The sequence below is a fragment of the Hyaena hyaena genome, unplaced genomic scaffold (assembly GCF_003009895.1).
Source record: "Hyaena hyaena isolate Hyena2069 unplaced genomic scaffold, ASM300989v1 scaffold_312, whole genome shotgun sequence".
Lineage (NCBI taxonomy): Eukaryota > Metazoa > Chordata > Mammalia > Carnivora > Hyaenidae > Hyaena > Hyaena hyaena.
Window position 1 is genome coordinate 1,659,684 of NW_024080943.1, and position 19,973 is coordinate 1,679,656.

At 42.5% G+C, this 19,973-nt stretch overlaps 1 protein-coding gene across 4 annotated transcripts in view; it reads left to right on the forward strand.

The window, feature by feature from the left end:
• STK4 (serine/threonine kinase 4) overlaps positions 1 to 19,973 on the forward strand; it is a 90,274-nt gene that overhangs the window by 19,936 nt on the left and 50,365 nt on the right. For all 4 annotated transcript variants that reach the window (XM_039248470.1, XM_039248471.1, XM_039248473.1 and 1 more), the window contains 5 exons: positions 1,785 to 1,949; positions 6,258 to 6,425; positions 8,400 to 8,537; positions 10,853 to 10,981; positions 12,050 to 12,236. In XM_039248470.1, the coding sequence (XP_039104401.1) occupies positions 1,785 to 1,949; positions 6,258 to 6,425; positions 8,400 to 8,537; positions 10,853 to 10,981; positions 12,050 to 12,236 (787 nt within the window). The remainder of the gene's footprint in view (positions 1 to 1,784; positions 1,950 to 6,257; positions 6,426 to 8,399; positions 8,538 to 10,852; positions 10,982 to 12,049; positions 12,237 to 19,973) is intronic.

Below are 19,973 nucleotides of genomic sequence, written 5' to 3' on the forward strand. Positions count from 1 at the left end.
AACCGTGAGATCATGACCTAAGCGAAAGTCGGACGCTTAACCGACTAAGCCACTCAGGCGCCCCTGATTTTCCTGACATTCTTAAAGAAAGGTGATAGTCCTACTTTATAGACTGAGAAACTAGAACCAAGGGAGGTTCGAGAACTTGCTTAGGTCACACAGCTAGAACGTAGAGCCAAGGGGAAACACTAGGTCTTTCTAATCCCCAGCCCCACGTTTGTTGGACCACAGCCTACTCTCTTCTAAGTGTGAGTTGTTAAAATGGAGACTGAGAGTTGGTTGGTGGATTGTGTTTGTTTAGCACTGGCTCTGCACAGCATCAGCATGGGACTGGGCACATCTTCTGTGTCAATCCACAGTCTTGCTTTCATTTATTCATCATCATTCAACAAGTGTTTTTTCAGGACCTGCTATGTGTCAGGTGCCTTTCTTGGTGCTAGGAATAAAATAGTAAACAAGCCAAAGACATTTTAAAATGGAGTTTACATTCCTAGTAGGAAAGACAGCACATAATAAGTATATAAATAACATGTCATACGTCAGTTAGGGATAATGCTGCATTTACCAGAAAGATAGGATAAAGGGGTAGAGAATGACCTAGGAACGGTCATTGGCCCTTAATTGATACTTATTAACTATTTGTTGATTGATTGATAGCATAGTAATTATTAAGCCATGTGTCTGGGGAAGGCCTCTCTGGCTCCCTGGATGAAGAGCTTTATAGGCAGAGAGAGCATCAGATGAATAGTCCCAGAAGTGGAAGTTTGCTTCGAATGTTTGAAGAACAGCAAGGAAGCCTACATGGCTGAAACAGAATGGCAAGGTAGAAAGTAGTAGAGGAGGAAGGTAGGTGGCAACCAGATCACGTAAGACTTTGGTGAGGACTGGGGGCACCTGGGTGGCTCAGTCGGCTAAGCGCCCGACTTCGGCTCAGGTCATGATCTCATGGTTCGTGGGTTCAAGCCCCGCGTCGGGCTCTGTGTTGACAGCTAGCTCAGAGCCTGCAGCCAGCTTCCGATTCTGTGTCTCCCTCTATCTCTGCCCCTCCCCTGCTCACATTGCCTCTCTCTCTCTCAGAAATAAATAAAAACATTTAAAAATTAAAAAAAAAAAGACTTTGGTGAGGACTGGCTTTACTTTTGAGTGACTTAGGAAGCCATTGGAGAGTTCTCAGCAGATCTGGCTTGCTTTAGGGGGTTTTTTAGGCAGGTTTTAGGAGGTTCATTATGGCACGCTGCCACGTGGAAAATACATTGTTGAGGGTCAAGGGCAGAAGCAGTGAGACCAGTTAGGACCAGCAATAAGACCATTTAGGAAACGATTAGAATAATTCAGGCAGGACATGCCGGTGACTTGGACCAGGGTAATAACAAGAGGAAATGTTTGGATATATTTTGAACATAGGAAGGAGCCAGGGACGACCTCAAGGTTTTTGTCCAGAGCAACTGAAACTGTCTTTTACTGAGAGAGAAGACTGGGAAGAATGGAGCAGGTTGGGTGGGTGGTAGAAATGGAGAATTTGACTTTGACATGTTATGTTTATGAGGCTTGTTGGGTGTTCGGTTGGAGATGCTGTGTAGGCAGATATGTGAATCTGATGTCTGCGGGGAGGTGGGACAGGAAATACAACTTCAGAAGTGGTTCATGGAGAGATGGTGCAAGCCATCCCATGCTGTCACAGGCTGAATAAGGTCTTATATTCTAGCATGGGAGCTTCAGTCTATTTTCCCCCTTGATATAAACCGATGGAATTTTTAACCTTTCATTCTTTTTTTTTTTTTCAGTTAACAGAAGATGAAATAGCTACAATATTACAGTCAACACTGAAGGGACTGGAATACCTTCATTTTATGAGAAAAATACACCGAGATATCAAGGCAGGAAATATTTTGCTAAATACAGAAGGACATGCAAAACTTGCAGATTTTGGGGTAGCGGGTCAACTTACAGTAAGTAGAAATGTCACGTGTCTTGGTAACTTTCAGCTCTGTCCTGAGAAGGAATTCCTGTTATTTAGGTATTTAAAAAAAATTTTTTTTTAATGTTTATTTTGAGAGAAGAGACAGAGTGCGAGTGGGGGAGGAGCAGAGAGAGAGTGGGGGAACACAGAATCCAAAGCAGTATCCAGGCTCTGAGCTGTCAGCAGAGCCTGACACGGGGCTCAAACTCACGAACCATGAGATCGTCACTTGAGCCGAACTTGGACACTCAACCAGCTGAGCCACCCAGGCGCCCCTAGGTATTTTTAAAAAAGAATTGATTTCATTGTGTTCATAAAAAGATTATAAAAGGTGCCAGTAAAATTATAAAAGAGCGAGTAGGTTACATCAGATCCTTTCCTGGGGTTCAGGTTCCCAGATATTAACTTTGATAAACTGAAAGATAAAACAAGAAATGATAGAGTAGAAGTTTGAATTTTGTTCATCGTCATATTTATAAAAGGAAGAAAAATTCAATCCAAACTGCTCTCTTTGAATAAGACATAGCATCATCTCAACCAGGAAGCAGTTGGCAGTTATTTTACTGAAAACACCTTCCTCGTTTGTGTCCAGGATACCACTTTTTGATTCTCCTCCTACGTCACCAGTGCATGGCAACGAGAAAAACCATGTTTTCAAAACAGGAAATGTAGAATTACCTGCTTTTGAAAAATGCCTAAGTATATATGAAGTATATGCAGAAAAACAGAAACAGTGCTGGACAGATAAGCACTCAAATTTGTAGCAATGACTTTATACATCAAACAGTTTTCTTGGGCCGCAGAAAAAAAATATTTTTTGCTTGTTTGTTTAGAGCTGGTCTTAGGTAGAGTTTTCTGGCTTTTTGTCTTGTTTTGATTTTTGTTTTTAAATCTACCTGGATTATGTTAGGCAGTTTAATAGGCTTTGCAATGGCACAAACATTTGTTTTTGATGTTTAAAAAACAAAATCAGAAACTTATTCCATATTGTGATTTCTGGGCCTTTCAAAAGATGTTGTTAACACGTAAAGTCCTTCTAGGGAACAGTTCATGCTTCCAGCTATAGTATATAAATGTGCCTGTTTCTGGGGCTACTGGCTGGCTCGGTCTGTAGAGCATGCAACTTTTTTTAAAAAATATATCTTTTAATGTTTATTTACCTTAAGAGAGAGATACAGAGTACAAGCAGGGAAGGGGCAGAGAGAGAGGGAGACACAGAATCCAAAGCAGGCTCCAGGCTCCGAGCTGTCAGCAAAGAGCCCGACATGGGGCTTGAACTCAGGAACCATGAGATCATGACCTGAGCTGAAGTCAGGCGCCCCTAAAGCATGCAGCTCTTAGTCTCAGGGTCATGAGTTCAAGCCCCACATGGGGCATAGAGCCTACTTAAAATAAATAAATTAATTAATTAAAAAAATGAATGAATTAAAAAATGTCCATTTTCCCTCATATTTGCCAGTACTGAATGAGAAATAAATTGTATCTTTTAAATCATTTTTGAAACTATTTTTACATTTGACTGTTGGCCATTTACAATTCTTCTTTTGTAAGTTAACTCTTCATCTTAATTTTCCTAAATGTGTTGGACCTTTTAAAAAAAATCTGTTTGGTGGGGGGGCCCAGTGGCTCAGTCAGTTAAGCATCTGACTTGAATTGGGTTCAGGTCATGATCTCATAGTTCATGGGATTGAGTCCCGTGTTGGGCTCTGCATTGATGGCGTGGAGCCTGCATGGGATTCTTTATCTCCTTCTTTCTCTGCCCCTCCCCTGATCGTGCTCTCTCTCAAATAAATAGCCATGAAAAAAAGAAAAACCCTATTTGCTAGGGGCACCTGGGTGACTCAGTTGGTCGGGCATCTGACTCGATCTTAGCTCAGGTCTTTTTTAAAAAATTTATTTAAAATAATTTTTTTAAGTATGTTTATGTATTTTGAGAGAGAGAGAGAGAGAGAGAGAATCCCAAGCAGGCTCTGCACTGTCAGCACAGGGCCAGATGCGGGGCTCAGTCTTGTAGTTAGACACTTAACTGATGAGCGACCCGGACTCTATGCTGAGAGCCTGCTTGGGATTCTCTCCCTCTCTCACTCTGTCCCTCCCCGGCTCTTGCTCTCTATCTCTCAAAATAAATAAATAAACTTTAAAACAAAAAAAGATAAACCAAAACTAAAAAAATTTGTTTAAACACTGAAGTTTCCAAATTTTATATACGGAAATCCACCTTCCTTTTACGTTGTGCTTTCTGCCTTTGATGCCATCCTTTAAAGTCCTTTTCTGCTTCAGCATTCTAGAACTGTTCATCTATACTTTCTTTTAGTACTTTTTGGATTTTGTGTTTTGTATTCAAGTTTTCAGCCTATTTGAACTTCCTTTGGTGAAAAGTTTAAGTTAGGAAATTAAGTGTAGAGTTTTAGAAATGATTAGCCAGACTCTCATTGCTTTTTTTAGTCCTTTGCTTGGTAGTTAGGAATGACATTTTAATCATATCTCAGGCTTTATGTATATGTGTGTGTGCACGCACGCATGTGTGCACACACTTTAATACACATACATTGCCATTGTCTGTTTCTGGACTTGATGTTTTCCCTTGATGTGCTACTATATTAATGTAACTTTGTAATAGAGATCAAGCTGGGTGAGTATCCACTCATTACTCTTAGTTTTAAAAAAATTTCTAGATCTGCAAATACTTATTTCTAAATAATGAGTATTTCAAGGATATAATCTTTGAAAACAACTTTGACTACCGCCATTTGAAAACTGCAAATGTAGGTTTCAAAGCAAAGGAAATGACTAAGCAATAAGTTAGTTCCTATGCAAGTTTTTTGCATAGGACTCACAAAGTGCAATCGATTTAAAAATATTACTATCATTTGCCCCTCACTGGCACAGCCTAAGTGAGGTCACGGGCATTTCAGAAGGAACATGAGTGATGGTGATGGGAAGTGCTAATGCACATTTAGTTCTGTTTAAAATCCTTCTCCTCCTAAAATACAGGGTCCCAAAAAGGTTCTCTTTCAAGAAGGCCATGCCATTCTGGGCAAGTATGAAAGTAGTTATTTGCCCACGTGCGCTACGTTCATATATTTTTCTTTAAGCCCCAAACTAAGACTTTTTCGATGTGGACATTATATTTTATAGAACATGTGTACATGGTAGAAAGAAAAATTACATATGTACATAAACATGCACACACATGATTTTTCTTTTTTTAATTTCTTGATTGTACATGTACTGCATGCTCATGTATCCATCAGAGTGTTACAGAAGTAGATGAGATGGAAAGTAAGCGCCCTTCGTGATTCCACCTTCTAGATGTAACTGTTGCTAATAGTTTGGTGTGTATTGAGATCTTTCTTTTCTTTTGCTATCCATATAGCAACAGTATTTATTATTATTGTTTGCTGTTTAATTGTTGTTGTGATCATTAATTTTCTTTTACAAAAACAAGGCTATATTACATATAATTTTGCAATCCAGTTTTCTAGCTTTACAATGTATTTTCCATGCCAGGAAATGTATCGGTCTCCTTTTTAAGAAATTGTATGGATATTTATTGTTTTTAATTTGGTGGTCTTTTGAGTTGTCTCAATTTTCTTCCAACCCCCGCCCCCCCCCCCCGCCATTACAAGTATTTCTCCAATACCTGTGCATGTATCTTAGGGTACCTACACATAGGATACATTTTTAGAAAAAGATTTGGATCAAAGGATATGGACATTTAACTTTATAAATATTGCCAAATTGCCTACAAAACATTATACCAATTTATACTCTGGTAACACTGTATTTCAGTGCCTGAGTTTCTATGCTGTTTCAGCACAAGTTATTATTTCTTTAAATGTTTGTCAACCTTATTTTAGTGTTTGTTATTTTCTGTGGATTTGTGTCTGTGTGTGTATTTTAAAGTTAGTTTATTTAGAGAGTGAGCGAGCATGTGTGCAAGGTGGGGAGGGGCAGAGAGAGGGGGAGAGAAAGAATCCCAAACAGGCTCTGGCCTGTCAGCCCAGAGGCTGACGATGGGGCTCAGTCTCATGAACTGTGAGATCATGACTTGAGCCAATATCAAGAGTCAGTCGCTTAACCAACTGAACCAACTGAGCCAGGTGTGTATGTGTTTTAACAATTGAGAATCTTTTATGTTTCTAAGTCATTTGCATTTCTTTTGTGACTTGCTCAATCATGCCTTGAATATGGTTTTCATATGTAGTCCAAGTACAAGACTTTTCTTGTTGGAAAAGTCTCTTTTTCTCAGTAGTTTTAATGCTTATGTGTTGACCTCCACCCTTTTCTGTTTTAGGATACCATGGCCAAACGAAATACAGTGATAGGAACACCATTTTGGATGGCTCCAGAAGTGATTCAGGAAATTGGATACAACTGTGTGGCAGACATCTGGTCGTTGGGAATTACAGCCATAGAAATGGCTGAGGGAAAGCCCCCATATGCTGACATCCATCCAATGAGGGTGAGGAAATGGACAAGACCAGTAGGGTGGTTAGCTATTGGTCGTCATTAGAAAGTTAGTTAAATGGCTTACTTGATTAGATACCAAACAGTAAATGAACTAATTGTATATAATTGGTAAGTGGCCGTCTAGACTCCACTGGTTGTGGTCACTAATCAGTTCAAGTGTGATCCATCCCCTCCATTCCAGACGTTGTGTGTTGTGTGTTGATAGCTGTCAGGACGTAGGTCACAGAAATGCAATGTCTGTTTCGTTAATAGTTTAGGTGCTCACATTTTAACATAATAGTAACTGGAGCCTCATTTATACAAGGCATGGGCTTTCCACTTTATCAGTCTCCCTGATTCCTTAGTCACCAAGTGTCCTTTGTCCCTTGTCACAGTGTTTTCTCTGTTTTTCTCATAGCAGTATTAAGAGGAAAGCAAACTATTTTTTTGGTCTCATGTCCCTAGCACCCAGCCCAATTTATTTGCTGTTTTTCCCGCCTGGACTTCAGAGGTACTAATATGTGTAAGTTCTGGTTTGGAGATCCCCAGACTCTTGTCATCGGAGGTTCTGTTCTTTGCAGCCTCCATGGGCTTCTAGAGTAGTAAGGGCCCACTGGTGCAGTCTCCACTGAAACTGTCAGTGTGACACCCTCGGAGGTTTGCAGGCCATTCCCAGCCCTGGCCCCTCATCACAGCACTGTGAAATCGCCTTGATCGTGCCTTCCTTGGGGCCTCCATAGTCCTCTCTCTGTACCTCCCAGCCCAGCTCCTCCTCTTCTCTGATTAATGAGTACTTCTGTTCAAAGACTTAACAATTTGTAAAAAAGTATTCATGGGGCGCCTGGGTGGCTGAGTCGGTTAAGCGTCCGACTTTCACTTAGGTCATGATCTCGCGGTTCGTGGGTTCGAGCCCCGCGTCGGGCTCTATGCTGACTGCCAGCTCAGAGCCTGGAGCCTGCTTCAGATTCTGTGTCTCCCTCTCTCTCTGACCCTCCCCTGCTTGCGCTGTCTCTCTCTCTCCTAGAAATAAATAAAACATTAAAAAAAATTAAAAAAAAAAAAAAGTATTCATGTGCCCAAAGATAAGCTCCCCTCTTTTTTGGGGGGCAGAAGTGGGAAAGAGTGGGAGGATTTACTGGTTATATTTTTAGATTTAAAGAACATAATTTAAGCTGCTTACTTCAGAGTTAAAAATTTTTTTTAATGTTTATCTTTGAGAGAGAGACAGAGCATAAGAGAGGGAGACACAGAATCTGAAGCAGGCTCCAGGCTCTGAGCTGTCAGCACAGAGCCCGACGCGGGGCTCGAACTCACGAACCAGGAGATCATAACCTGAGCCAGTCGTACGCTCAACTGACTGAGCCACCCAGGCACGCCTAGAGGGTTTTTTTTTTTTTAATTGTAGCTCTTTTATTGGAAACTCAATAAGTAATAGTTTTAACTTTTTGCGGTGGTAGAGTTTTACTGCAATGTGGTAATGCCAGTTTTTTTTTTCAAATATGTTAAATAGGCTTGGCCTGGAGGGTAATGAATCCCTTGTGATTTGGGGGGACTTTTGGGACTTTTTGTCTCCTTGCAGTCACTGTTCACATGCTAGTGCTGATGGTGACTTTTAGGGAGGAGGGAGATTGGACAACTGTGGGGCTGAGATTATCTTCAGGCTATTGATACTCTCAGGCCTTGCCTTTTCACTTCGAAAGGCAGTATACTGTGGTACTGTGGTTAGCAAAACCCCCCAAAAGCTTGCTGGATATTGGAGGTTGAGGGGACAGGAATACACACGAAAGACGGAGAGGGAGAGAGAGCTATATCAACTTCTTGGTCATACTTCCTACTTTGAGGCACTTAGACTTTTGTTAGAATTCCATTGAGCTTATCAGTGGATAAGAGGAAAATAAATTTTTCAAACTTTAAATGGATCTCTCGTCATATTTTAGTTAGTACATCACTTCTATTTTACCAAAAACAATTTTTTTTTTTAAACTAGGCAATCTTCATGATTCCCACCAACCCTCCTCCTACATTTCGAAAGCCAGAACTCTGGTCCGATAACTTCATGGATTTCGTGAAGCAGTGTCTGGTAAAGAGCCCTGAGCAGAGAGCCACAGCCACTCAGCTCCTACAGGTAAGACCCTCCCTGAGATGCTACCTCCCTCTGGCCCACCCACCTGCTGGCCCACCCACCTGCGTGAAGCCGGTAAAGAAGTAGAAGACATTCCCTGCCTCTAAGGAGCTGTGAACTACTGGGTAGAAAACAATGTTAGATCATGGAACAAGATCATAATACAAGAAAACAGAGGGCTTTGCACATGTGCCATTTAATCATCACACATCCCCAGGAGGGAAGGTATTATTTCAGTTTTCTGGGGAAAGAGTGGAAGCTTAGAGAAATCAACTCATTTAGAAGCACTCAGCTGGGGAACAGCAGAGCCAGGGCTAGAACTTGGGCCTTCCTGGTTCCAAAGCACAGGTGCCCGCAAGTCTACCCAGTTCTGACAAGGACCTGAGATTAATGGTAGGCACTCTTGTAGCTCATGAGGGGAGGAGGCGACTTTGGGCTGGAGGGATTGGGACTGCTTTCCTGGGGCAGGTTGCCTCGGTGCATGGGCCTTGCAGGCCAGGTGGGGTTTGCAGGCAGTCCGCTCGGTGCCGAGGAGGTTGAATTCAGGTGTCACACTGTCCAGGTTTGAATCCTGGAGCCCTCTTTACTAGCTTTATGACCATGGGCAAGGAACCTAACCTCTGTTGCTTTAGTTTTCTTATCTATGAGTGGAGACTAAGTACCTGCCTCATCTATTGTAAAGATTAAGTGATTTGTGTAACTTTGAACAAAGTTTCACATGCATTAAAGGTAGAATGATGTGGAGTTGACAAATATCTGTGGTTATTATTGGGCTGGGCCAGTGGTTTTCAGCCGTGGCAGCCCCAGTGCCCCCTCTTGATAATGAATATGTATATTTTTAGTACTCTAACTACTGTCCTCTAATGAAATTTGTAGCTAATAAAATCTGTTTATGCCCATAACTTAAAAAAGGTTAGTATAATGTGTATGATATAAAGGAGAGATATAAAGATAGTAATCCATAAAATGTGTAGGAGTCTAGAAAGAGGCTTTAGTTTGACTCAACTGGCAGACACAATGCAGTGGCTGCATACCTGTATCTAGCACCACAGGTGAGCTTGGATTTAAGAATGGTCACCATTCCATCCAGGCACTCGAGGAAAATGAGTGGGTGGACACTGGCATGAAAGTGATGTTAAATCATAACAGACCAGGCTTATTTGTATGTGATAAGAGGAGGGAAATGATTTCCCAAGTGGAGAGAACAAGGACATACGATATTCTTATAAATTAAGCTGGGTCTTAGTTCTAAGTGTATTGACAACTTCTTTCCTGCTGGGATGGGGTTCTGCTAAAGTTTTATAGAAAAGAAATCTCCTTTGCAACCCATCACAGGCCAAGATGTACTTACAGAGTTTTTACAAAACCTTAGAGACCATCCCCTCTGATGGGTGCTGGGGAGTAGAGAATGGGTTGCAAGGAGAAACATGGGGGCAGTGTCACAGTAAGTCGGGGAGACAACAGGCAACCCCCCAAAAAGAATTTCCACATGTAACTTTCACAGCCTCATTTCTTACTGTACTATAAACACAAATAACAAAAAAAATAGTATTCATACTAAAAAATCTACAGCTTGTATAAATGAAATTCCATATCCCTGGGTTTCACGTGTCTGTGCTGATTGATATCTGGGCCTACATCTGTTCCATATTTGTGATCCGTTTTAGTGTTTCTGCTGACCACACTTTTGCCCTGAAATCCCTTTTTACCTAAATATGTAGTTAGAAATGCTATATAGAGCGTTGTATAGAAGGAATAAGCAGGAAGAGCAGACTATCCGGTGCTAGTTAAACAATGTCTCTATGACATTGGGGCCCTCTCCAAAGTCATCTCCTAAATTACTGGGCTTTTGTGCTCATCTCTTGGAAAACATGTCTCAGTATTATTTACTAAGGTGTGTGCTAAGACATTTGGAAGATGTGCAGAATGTGCCACCACTGGCTGCTGCGCAGGACTGCCCCACGCTCTGAAGCGCTGTCCCTGCTTCCCCTCCTGTGTCCTTGGTGTTCTCCAAATGGGGACAGCTCCAAGTTCCCACACGTTTATGAAACCCCCTCTAGGGGGCAGTACCACCCTGCCGAGAAGTTGTAGGTTTGGCAGCGAGAGATGGAGGAGACTCTGCAGCTAGGCTGAAAAAGACCAGCAAACCAGAGAAGGCTTCTCTGGTTGGAGCCGTAAAGTGAGTGATTTCACGCCTGTTCATCCCGAACAGAAAGGGAAAGATGAGATTCATCAATTCAGCAAATGTGATCAGGCGCCTCTGGTGTGCCACGCACTGTTTGGGCCCTCGTGTAAACTGTCTCCGTTTGTGTTTTAAGCACCCGTTTGTCAAGAGTGCCAAAGGAGTGTCGATCCTGCGGGACTTAATTAACGAGGCCATGGACGTGAAGCTGAAGCGCCAGGAAGCCCAGCAGCGGGAGGTAGACCAGGACGACGAGGACAATTCGGTGAGTGGCGGCGTTGCCCGCGTCGCCCCGTGAGTGCGATGCCAGCTCTGGTGGGACGGGTGGCCCTCAGCCGGGAGCTGGAGACGCCGCGGGGCTGGTTGGGCCCGTCCTGGACACCGCTGACGGCTTGCCTGTCTCTGCTTGTTCTTCTCCACAGTGCTTCCTAAGACACTTTCAGTTTTACTCTTTTGCCCCCACCCCACCCCCAGCATTTACCGAATTTGACTTTTTTTTTAAATTTATTTCTAGGAGAGAGAGAGACAGCGTGAGCAGGGGAGGGTCAGAGAGAGAGGGAGACGCAGACTCTGAAACAGGCTCCAGGCTCTGAGCTGGCTGTCAGCACAGAGCCCGACGCGGGGCTTGAACCCACGAACCGCGAGATCATGACCTAAGCGAAAGTCGGACGCTTAACTGACTAAGCCACCCAGGCGCCCCGAATTTGACTTTTTATTCGGGAAAAAACGCTCAGGTCGGAGACCTGGTCTTTCATGCCCTTTAGGAGAATCAGGGATCTGTACTAAATATGTGGAGTGTACACTCAGAGACTCCCTCACAAGCCTGAGATTCCAAGGGTGTGCACCTCAGCTCCTTAGATTTACATTGTAAAACCCTTAAGGAGAGAAGAAGGGGTGAGGGAAGAGGGTCCTCCTTTTAAAATTTTTTTTTAATATTTATTTTTGTGAGAGAGACAGAGTGTAAGCAGGGGAGGGGCAGAGAGAGACAGGAAGACATGGAATCCAAAGCAGGTTTCAGGCTCTGAGCTGTCAGCACAGAGCTCGAGGTGTGGCTTGAACTCACAAACTGTGAGGTCATGACCTAAGCCGAAGTCGGATGCTCAACCGACTGAGCCACCCAGGTGCCCCATGAGGGTCCTCCTGGTTCGATATGCCATCTCGTGTGGCTGGCTTTATGATCCTACTTGGTTAAGTAAGAGCGCTCTCAGTTCTGCAAGGTGTGGGTCTAGAACCCCAGTCAGCATGAAATCCGGAAATGATGAGTAACAGTAATTCCAAAGACTCAAAGCCTTTGGATCCAGTTAGCCCGATTTGAGGGTTTGTCCTCCTGCAGGAAGAGGATGAGATGGACTCTGGCACAATGGTTCGAGCAGCAGGTGATGAGATGGGCACCGTCCGCGTGGCCAGCACAGTGACCGACGGAGCCAGCACTATGATCGAGCATGGGGACACGTTGCCGTCACAGCTGGGCACCATGGTGATCAACGCAGAGGATGAGGAAGAGGAAGGGACCATGAAAAGTAAGGCTCTGGTTAAATATACTCCCTTCTTGGACACGGTCCCCACATTCCAGAGAAAGTAGGCTCTCCTGGTCCACATGGGCTCAGGCTCAAGTCACTTCCTGGTGGTGCAGGGTTGGGGGCAGGGGAAGGGGACGGCTGGCCTGTGGTGTCAGAGGCAAGAAAACATCAGCAACGAGGAGGAACTTTCTTTCAAACCTGAATGGCCATTTGCTCCTCAAATGTTGTCATTTTCTTCTTTTCCTTGATCCGTGGAGGCGCATACACTTAGTGTTTTGATGCGTAATCGAAGTGTAAGGAGATTCTGAGCTATTTACATATCGTCAGTGTATTTTCCGTTTTCTGTGCATTTAACCCAGGTTTACCAATACTCCGTCAGTACTCAGTCAGTCAGGCTGACTGTACAACTGTGAAAGTTCTATCAAAACCCTTCTAGTTGAAACCCTCCTCTGCTTTGCTTCTTATCCTGCTCGTCTTTTTTTGCCTGTGACCGAGACCCGACACCCATGCTCGGCTCCCATCTCAGAGTGCTGTCCTCTCCCCTGCGCCTCGCTTGTTTCCCTTCCCTTATCTGTGCATCACAGAGCAGCTCACAGAGGAAAGCGGTTTGTGGGTATAAACAGTAACAGTTGAATTCTGTATGCACATTTTAGCCTGCACTTTGCATGGGTTTATTTATTTGTTTTCTGATTAATTTATTTTTTTAAATATTTTATTTATTTATTTATTTTGAATACATTTATTTATTTTTGAGAGAGAAAGAGAGACAGCACAAGCAGGGGAGGGGCAAAGAGGGAGAGAGACACAGAATTCGAAGCAGGCTCCAGGCTCTAAGCTGTCAGCCCAGAGCCCGACATGGGGCTCAAAGTCACGAACTGTGACATCATGACCTGAGCCGAAGCCGGACACCCAACCGACTGAGCCACTTAAGCGGCCCTAAAGATTTTGCTTATTTATTTTTTAATTATTCTTAATGTTTCTTTATTTTTGAAAGAGAGGGAGACAGAATCTGAAACAGGCTCCAGGCTCTGAGCTATCAGCACAGAGCCCAACGTGGGGCTCGAACTCATGAACTGCGAGATTGTGACCTGAGCTGAAGTCGGATGCTTAACCAACTGAGCCACCCAGGCACCCCCTAAAAGATTTTATTTTTAAACAATCTCTACATTCAGTGTGGGGCTCGAACTCGTGACCCTGAGATCAAGAGTCGCACGCTCCACTGACTGAGCCAGTCAGGCGCCCCTTGAATTTTGCATAGGTTGAAAGCATTAAGGCTTTATAATCTTTTCCTCTTTTTTTTCCTCTTCCCTTTTTAAAGTTTAAAGGTCCTTCCTTTAAACCAGGGAGCGGCAAACTATGGTTCACAGGCCAAATCCCACCTACCACCTGGTTTTGGCGGTAAAGTTTATTGGAACATGGCCATTCATTTACATATTGTCTGTGACTGCTTTATGCTATAGATGCACAGTGAGCAGTTGTGACAGAGACCATAGGGCCCACAAAGCCTGAAATGTTTGCTCTCTGGTTCTTTACAGACGGCAGAAGTTCTCTACCTCCTGCCCTAGACCCTCTGCTTCGTGATTAATTCATTCAGTGAATTTTTCTTCCGTGCTGTATCCTGGGTCCTCTGCCGGGTGCTGAGGACACAGCCCGGAATGAAGAACCAGTCCTGGCCTCAGAGGGACTCACGGTCTAGGGTGGGGGATGGACCATTAATTACAATTCAGTATATGAAATAAGCCTTAAATGGAGGTAACCGAGGGGCTTGTCAAAGCAGAGTGCAAGAGTCTGCAGTGTGGGCTGAGGATGAGTGCACAATCCCTGGTGGGAGTGACAGGAAGGGTGGCAGTGACGAGGGTGGGTGGCAGTGTGCCAGCAGAGGGAGCAGCGCACACAGAGGCCCAGAGGCGAGAGACGGGTCAGTGCAGGGGAGCTGTGGCTGCTGTATCCGGACTGGAGCGAGCAGTTCTGGGGCTGGGGGTCCCAGGCAGCCCCCCTCTACTTTCCACGTTTCAGGTCTGTGTATTTATAATCAGCCCTTTGTTTACGAAGGGAAAGGTTTTCTTTTTTCTGTTTTGGGGCCAAGGCTTAATCTGTGTGTGGATTCTGGTCAGAAGTGTACAGGTGGTGAAAAGTAGTAATATTGTTGATGGATGTGTAAATTGGTGTAACTTTTGTGGAATGTAATATGCATCAAGGGTTTAAAAAGTTCAGACCTTTGACTCAGCACATTCCACTTCTAGGAATCAGATCCAAGAAAATGATCAAAGATGCAGACAAAATTATATGCAAGAATTTTTCCAAACATGTTACTTAGAATTGTAAAAAAAAAAAAAATCTGGTTTAAATGTTTAGTAGCAGATTATTGTCAAATAAATTATGGTACATCCGTAAGAGGGAATACTGTACCATACAGAGACGTTAAAAATCCCGTTTTTGAAAAATACACAGTGAGTTAGGGAAATACTTATGTTGTTAAGGGAAAAGAGAAGGAGGGGTGCCTGCGTGGCCCAGTCACTTAAGCGACCGACTCTTGACTTCAGCTCAGGTCATGATCTCAGTTTCATGAGCTTGAGCCCTGCATTGGGCCCTGCACTGACAGCGTGGAGCCTTCTTGGGATTCTCGGTCTCCCTCTCTGTCTGCCCCTCCCTGGCCCTCTCTCTCTCTCTCTCTCTCAAAGTAAATAAATAAACTTTAAAAGAATTTAAAAGGAAGAAAAGAGAAGGAAGCAAAATTATAGCACGACTCCAGTTTTAGAAAAGTAAAAACATAAATTAACATACATTACTGTGTATATAGAAAAAAGACTGAAAAAACAAAAGGTTGGTAAATAAAGCAGATATTTTAAAAGTGGTATTATTAGTAATAGGATTATATGTGTTTTAAATTTTATTTATTCTCCAGATTATTTTCTAATGTTATCATAAAAGAAATCCTACCAGAAATACTGATGGGACAGTATGTCTGGTAAATCAGGGTTTGTATGTGGATTGTCCTGAGAATTCTTTTTTTCCCCCCCTCTCTTTTTCCTCTTCTTACTTCTTATGGGCTTAAAAATGGATATTTACAAGAGTCTATAAAAACATTGTCACCTTGCTTGTCCCTTTAAATTCTGATTTCATTAAGTGTTCTTAGGTATGTTTCATCCCTTAAACTCCATATTGAAGCATCCTAGGTACATATCCTAGATATGAGTTTGGTGTTACATAAATTATCACATGAATGTTACGTGCTTGACATTCTTAGTTTTTCTTTCTAAATGTTCAAGTAGCCAGTGTAGTTTAAGAGGGTCTGTTTTGTAGCTGCTGACCTCTAGTTCTTTCCATGGATTCTGAGTGCTTTGTCTTCTACTTGTTTTAAGGGCTTTCATTATACAGATGATTCTAATCACTGTGCAGTATAACTTGGCTGGGCCCATCCATGCACATGTTCTGGAAAATCTGCCCCTTTTTTATTTAAAGAGTTAATTTTGTTCCAAATGTGATTTTCCAAATGTATTTTAAGTGCTAATTAATTCAGTGGGTTGTTTGTTCAGTTTCTGGGCTTGGGTACTTTAGTGTGTCTAATGAGAAACACACATTTTTTATTAGAGTCCTGATGAAAAACTGCCTAAAACCCGTGGCAGTCATAGCTGAGTGACATCCAGTAAACTCAGTTCACCAGTCGTCTGCTTCAGGTCTTGTACTTCGGTTTTGGGGCCACAGGTTTGACAGATTTGCCACTTACTTTGAGATCTTTACCACTTATTTTTTTTTTAGGAGTTACTTAAACTCTTCATTGTGGGAAATTAAAACATAACATAATTGCGTGGAATAGTATCATGACCCCATACAGTTTCTAGAAGGATCATATTTCAGCCCCTCAGAACTGAATGAATGAACTGAATGAATTTAAAGCACATCTCAGACATCATACCATTTCTTCAGAATTCGTTGTAGACATTTAAAGGAGACTGTCAGACCGAGCTTGGCCCAGAAGCTGTCTGTGCTGTTTTGGAGAAGTCACTTTCCCCGGATGGGCCTCTGTGCCTTAATGGGCAAAATTCAAGAGTCATAAACTTATTCCTTTCCTTGCCCCTTACAGCTCAGATAGTCCACGTGTTTATAAAACTTTTAGAACTCAGGACTAACACAGAACTGAAGTTTCTAGATGTTAAAAATCTGTTTTCACAAATAGGCTTTCATGTACTGTGTTCTTTGAACTTCTGTGAAAAGTTTAACCCTTGAAAATTAAAATTGTAATTGTTACCCTCGATAAACCTAAGAAAAAAGTGACATCCCCATAGTGGTTTGCATTAGTTTCATAGAATCTAATTTTAGTTTCTAAGTTTAAAGAAACTGTAACAAGAACATTAGAAGACTTGCACACAATTTGTGTAGGACATCTAGGTCAGAAACTTTTCTGAATTTTTTGGTACGCTTTTTGACAATTGACTGTATTTTACTGATTTTTAAAAATGTTTATTCCTTGTCTTAGAAAAGTTAGATATTTCATTTGCTTCTATTCTCAGTTACCATATTAAAAATTATTATACCAACGGTATTATGGCAATATTAACACAGGTTTTTTTTTTTTAACGTGGTTTTATTTTGAGAGAGCGAGAGTGTGCGCAAGCGGGGAGGGGGTTAGAGAGAGAAGGTGAGAGAAAATCCCAATCAGGCTCCGCACTATCAGCACGGAGTCTGACGTGGCACTTGATCCCAAGAACTGTGAAATCATGACCTGAGCCCAAACCAGGAGTCAGTTGCCTAACCAGCTAAACCACCCAGGCGCCCTTTAAGGCACTATTAAGAAAGAAAGTAGTTCACCTTTTCACTCAACTGAAGAATGCCTGTTTTTGACTGTGTGCCATTATAGTTCCTATACAGTAATAATTTGCCTAGATATTCTTTTTTTAATGTTTTTTTTTTTTTTTAAATTTCTGAGAGAGAAAGACAGCATGAACAGGGGAGGGTCAGAGAGAGAGGGAGACACAGAATCCAAAGCAGGCTTCAGGCTCTGAGCAAGCTGTCAGCGCAGAGCTGAACGTGGGGCTTGTGTGAGATTATGACCTGAACCAAAGTAGGACACTTAACTGACTGAGCCACCCAGGTGCCCCTCTTTTTTTTTTTTAAAGTTGATTTATTTATTTTGGGGGGGGGGGAGAGAGTGTGTGTGTGTGTGCGTGTGTGTGAGAGAGAGAGAGAGAGAGAGAGAGAGAGAGAGAGGAGCGGGGAGTGGCTGAGAGAGAGGCAGCTAGAGAATCCCAGGCAGGCTGTGCACTGTCATTGCAGAGCCCGATGTGGGGCTCACACTCAAGAAACATGGGATCATTACCTGAGTCAAAATCAAGAGTCGGATGCTTACCAACTGAGAACCACCCAGGCGCCCCTTTGGGTCTAATCTCTGCTGTTTATTGTGTCTGCTGTCTCTCATGTTGTTAGATTTCTTTTTATATTTTGTAATTTTTGTTTGTGAGCTTATCTTCAGTGGGAAGTATCTTCCTTCTTTGGAGGTCTCTTATGTTCCTGGGATTGCATAGGTATCCTTGTGGGTCCCTAAGGGGTCTTTCATTCCAGTGTAGTCTTTAGATTATTAATCATATCTGCAGTGTGCTTGTGGTACAGCCAAGGGAATCACATTTCTAGAAGTTGACTCTTTCCACCCCTTATTACATTCCTAAACCATGGCCTTGAGCTTGTGGGTAGAGTCTGTCCTAGCTTCTATCTTTGTGCTGGGAAGGGGGTTCTAGCTACCTTTTTATAGACATGGTTCCCATCTTCATCTCGGTTCCTGTTCCCACATCAGCCTAAAAACAAGTCCCTCTGGTTTGGTTTACCCAGGGGGCCGCTCACCTCAGTGCCGTGGGTTCCTCTGTTGCTTCTGGCATCTGCAGAGTTTCCTGTTCTAGTTTTGAGCACTATGGTGTTTTCGTTTTGTTAAGGCTTGAATTTTTGTGTGTACAGCAGGAGGGGGACCCGCTAGTTCTTCCATTCACTCGGTCATCTTGACCTGCGTGTAGTGATGATATGTCTGTACTTTCTCTACCAGGGACAGCTCGGGAGAGGTTACTTGCTCCTGGTCCCGTGGCTAGTAAGTGCTAGAGCTGGTAAGGTGAAGTCCAGAGTCTGTGCTCCTTTTGTTCTCCTGAACTTTGATTTGTTTCGGAAGCATTCCCTTACATTAATGGGCATTAGACTAATATAAGACTCATCAAAATTCATGATTAACACTAGTGCTGGCTTCTGAGGAGATTCCAGAGATATCTATTTTTTTTTAGGACTGATTATTTATTATATGTTAGTTCTTTATTATACTCAGGAGGGTAGACATTATAGCTGTTAATAATCATTAATGATAAGGCACTTTATGTATCAGGCATTGAGCTTAATCTTTTGTAAACATTTGACATGCTAATCATTGCTCTCATGCCGTGTGGTAAATATAGCCACCCCCCATTTTATTGCAGCAGAAATGGAATTGCAAAGAGATTAAGTAACTTGCTCGTGATTACATCGTGAGTAATAGAAGTGCCAAGACTTGATGCCAGATACGTTTGATTTCAAAGCTCTTTATATTGTATTCCTCCTCCGCAGAGCCTTTTTTATTAAGTTGTTGAGGGACAGGACCAAGGCTCATGTTACAGATCATATGTTGGTAAGCCTCAGCCTGCAGTAATATACCTCTCGTTACTGGTTGTTTGAATAACTAGCTACTCTCCGTGTTTCCCCAGTTCCAGAAGTGAAGGGCGGATGGTTCTCAGAGGGGGCTGGACTCTGATGATAGGCTTAATGGTGTCTCCATCTGGGGAGTATGTTTTGGCTATGGATGTCTCAGTCTACAGGAAAGAATCTGGTTGCAGCTGGAGGGACGAGATCAGAGTGAGGGGAGACCTGGTTGCCTTAGACCTCAGGAGCATCTGTAAGAACCATGGAGGGAACCATGGCTTGCACTACTTTGAAAACTGTGTCTGGATAAAATATCTGTTTGGGGATTTTGGAAGGTTTCTTCTATTTGTCTACATAAGTGTGGGTGTTTTTGTTTTTTGATAAGGGCTATGGAAGAACTCTGCACCCCCCCCCCCCCATCTGAAGTGACAGGAGAAGTTCTAGGTCAGTGTCAGGATTGTTGTGCTTTCTCAGGGCCAGCAGAGGGAGCTCTGTAACAGATTATGAGTTAGAATGGCAGTCCCATCAAATCCCCTTTCTATGGTAGGCTTTATTCTGGATCAAGACCGTTGTTTATTTATTTTTAAATCTATTTTAAGTAAGCGCAGCAACACTAGGACAGTGTCCTTATTTTCTTTAGGTAGGAAATTGGACACCTCATACTTGGCAAAGTTCAAGTAAGAGTAGAATCTGCCAGAACGTCTCAAAATAGTTTCAACTTTTTTCCTCTCTCGTCCCAGGTTTCTCAGTAGACCTTCACGAGAACTGATGTTTTCTTTCTGCAGCATGGTATGATGCAGAAATTTTGAACAAAATTTGTGTGATGTAATTTTGCAGCTTTCATCAGCTAAAATGGCCCTAACCAACTAATTAAATAAATTTTAAAAATAAAACTTAAAATTTTGGGTGAACTGACTTGGAGACTGTTATATGTGTATCAAAGTAAATATTAATAATGGCAGTTTATAGCTTTTGTTGCCTCTGTTTAGTTTTTATCTAATATGTTTCCACATTGACTACACAAAAGTCAATCTTAGTTCTTCCCTTTTGATCCATGTATATATTATTTTATTTTAATTTTTTTAGGTT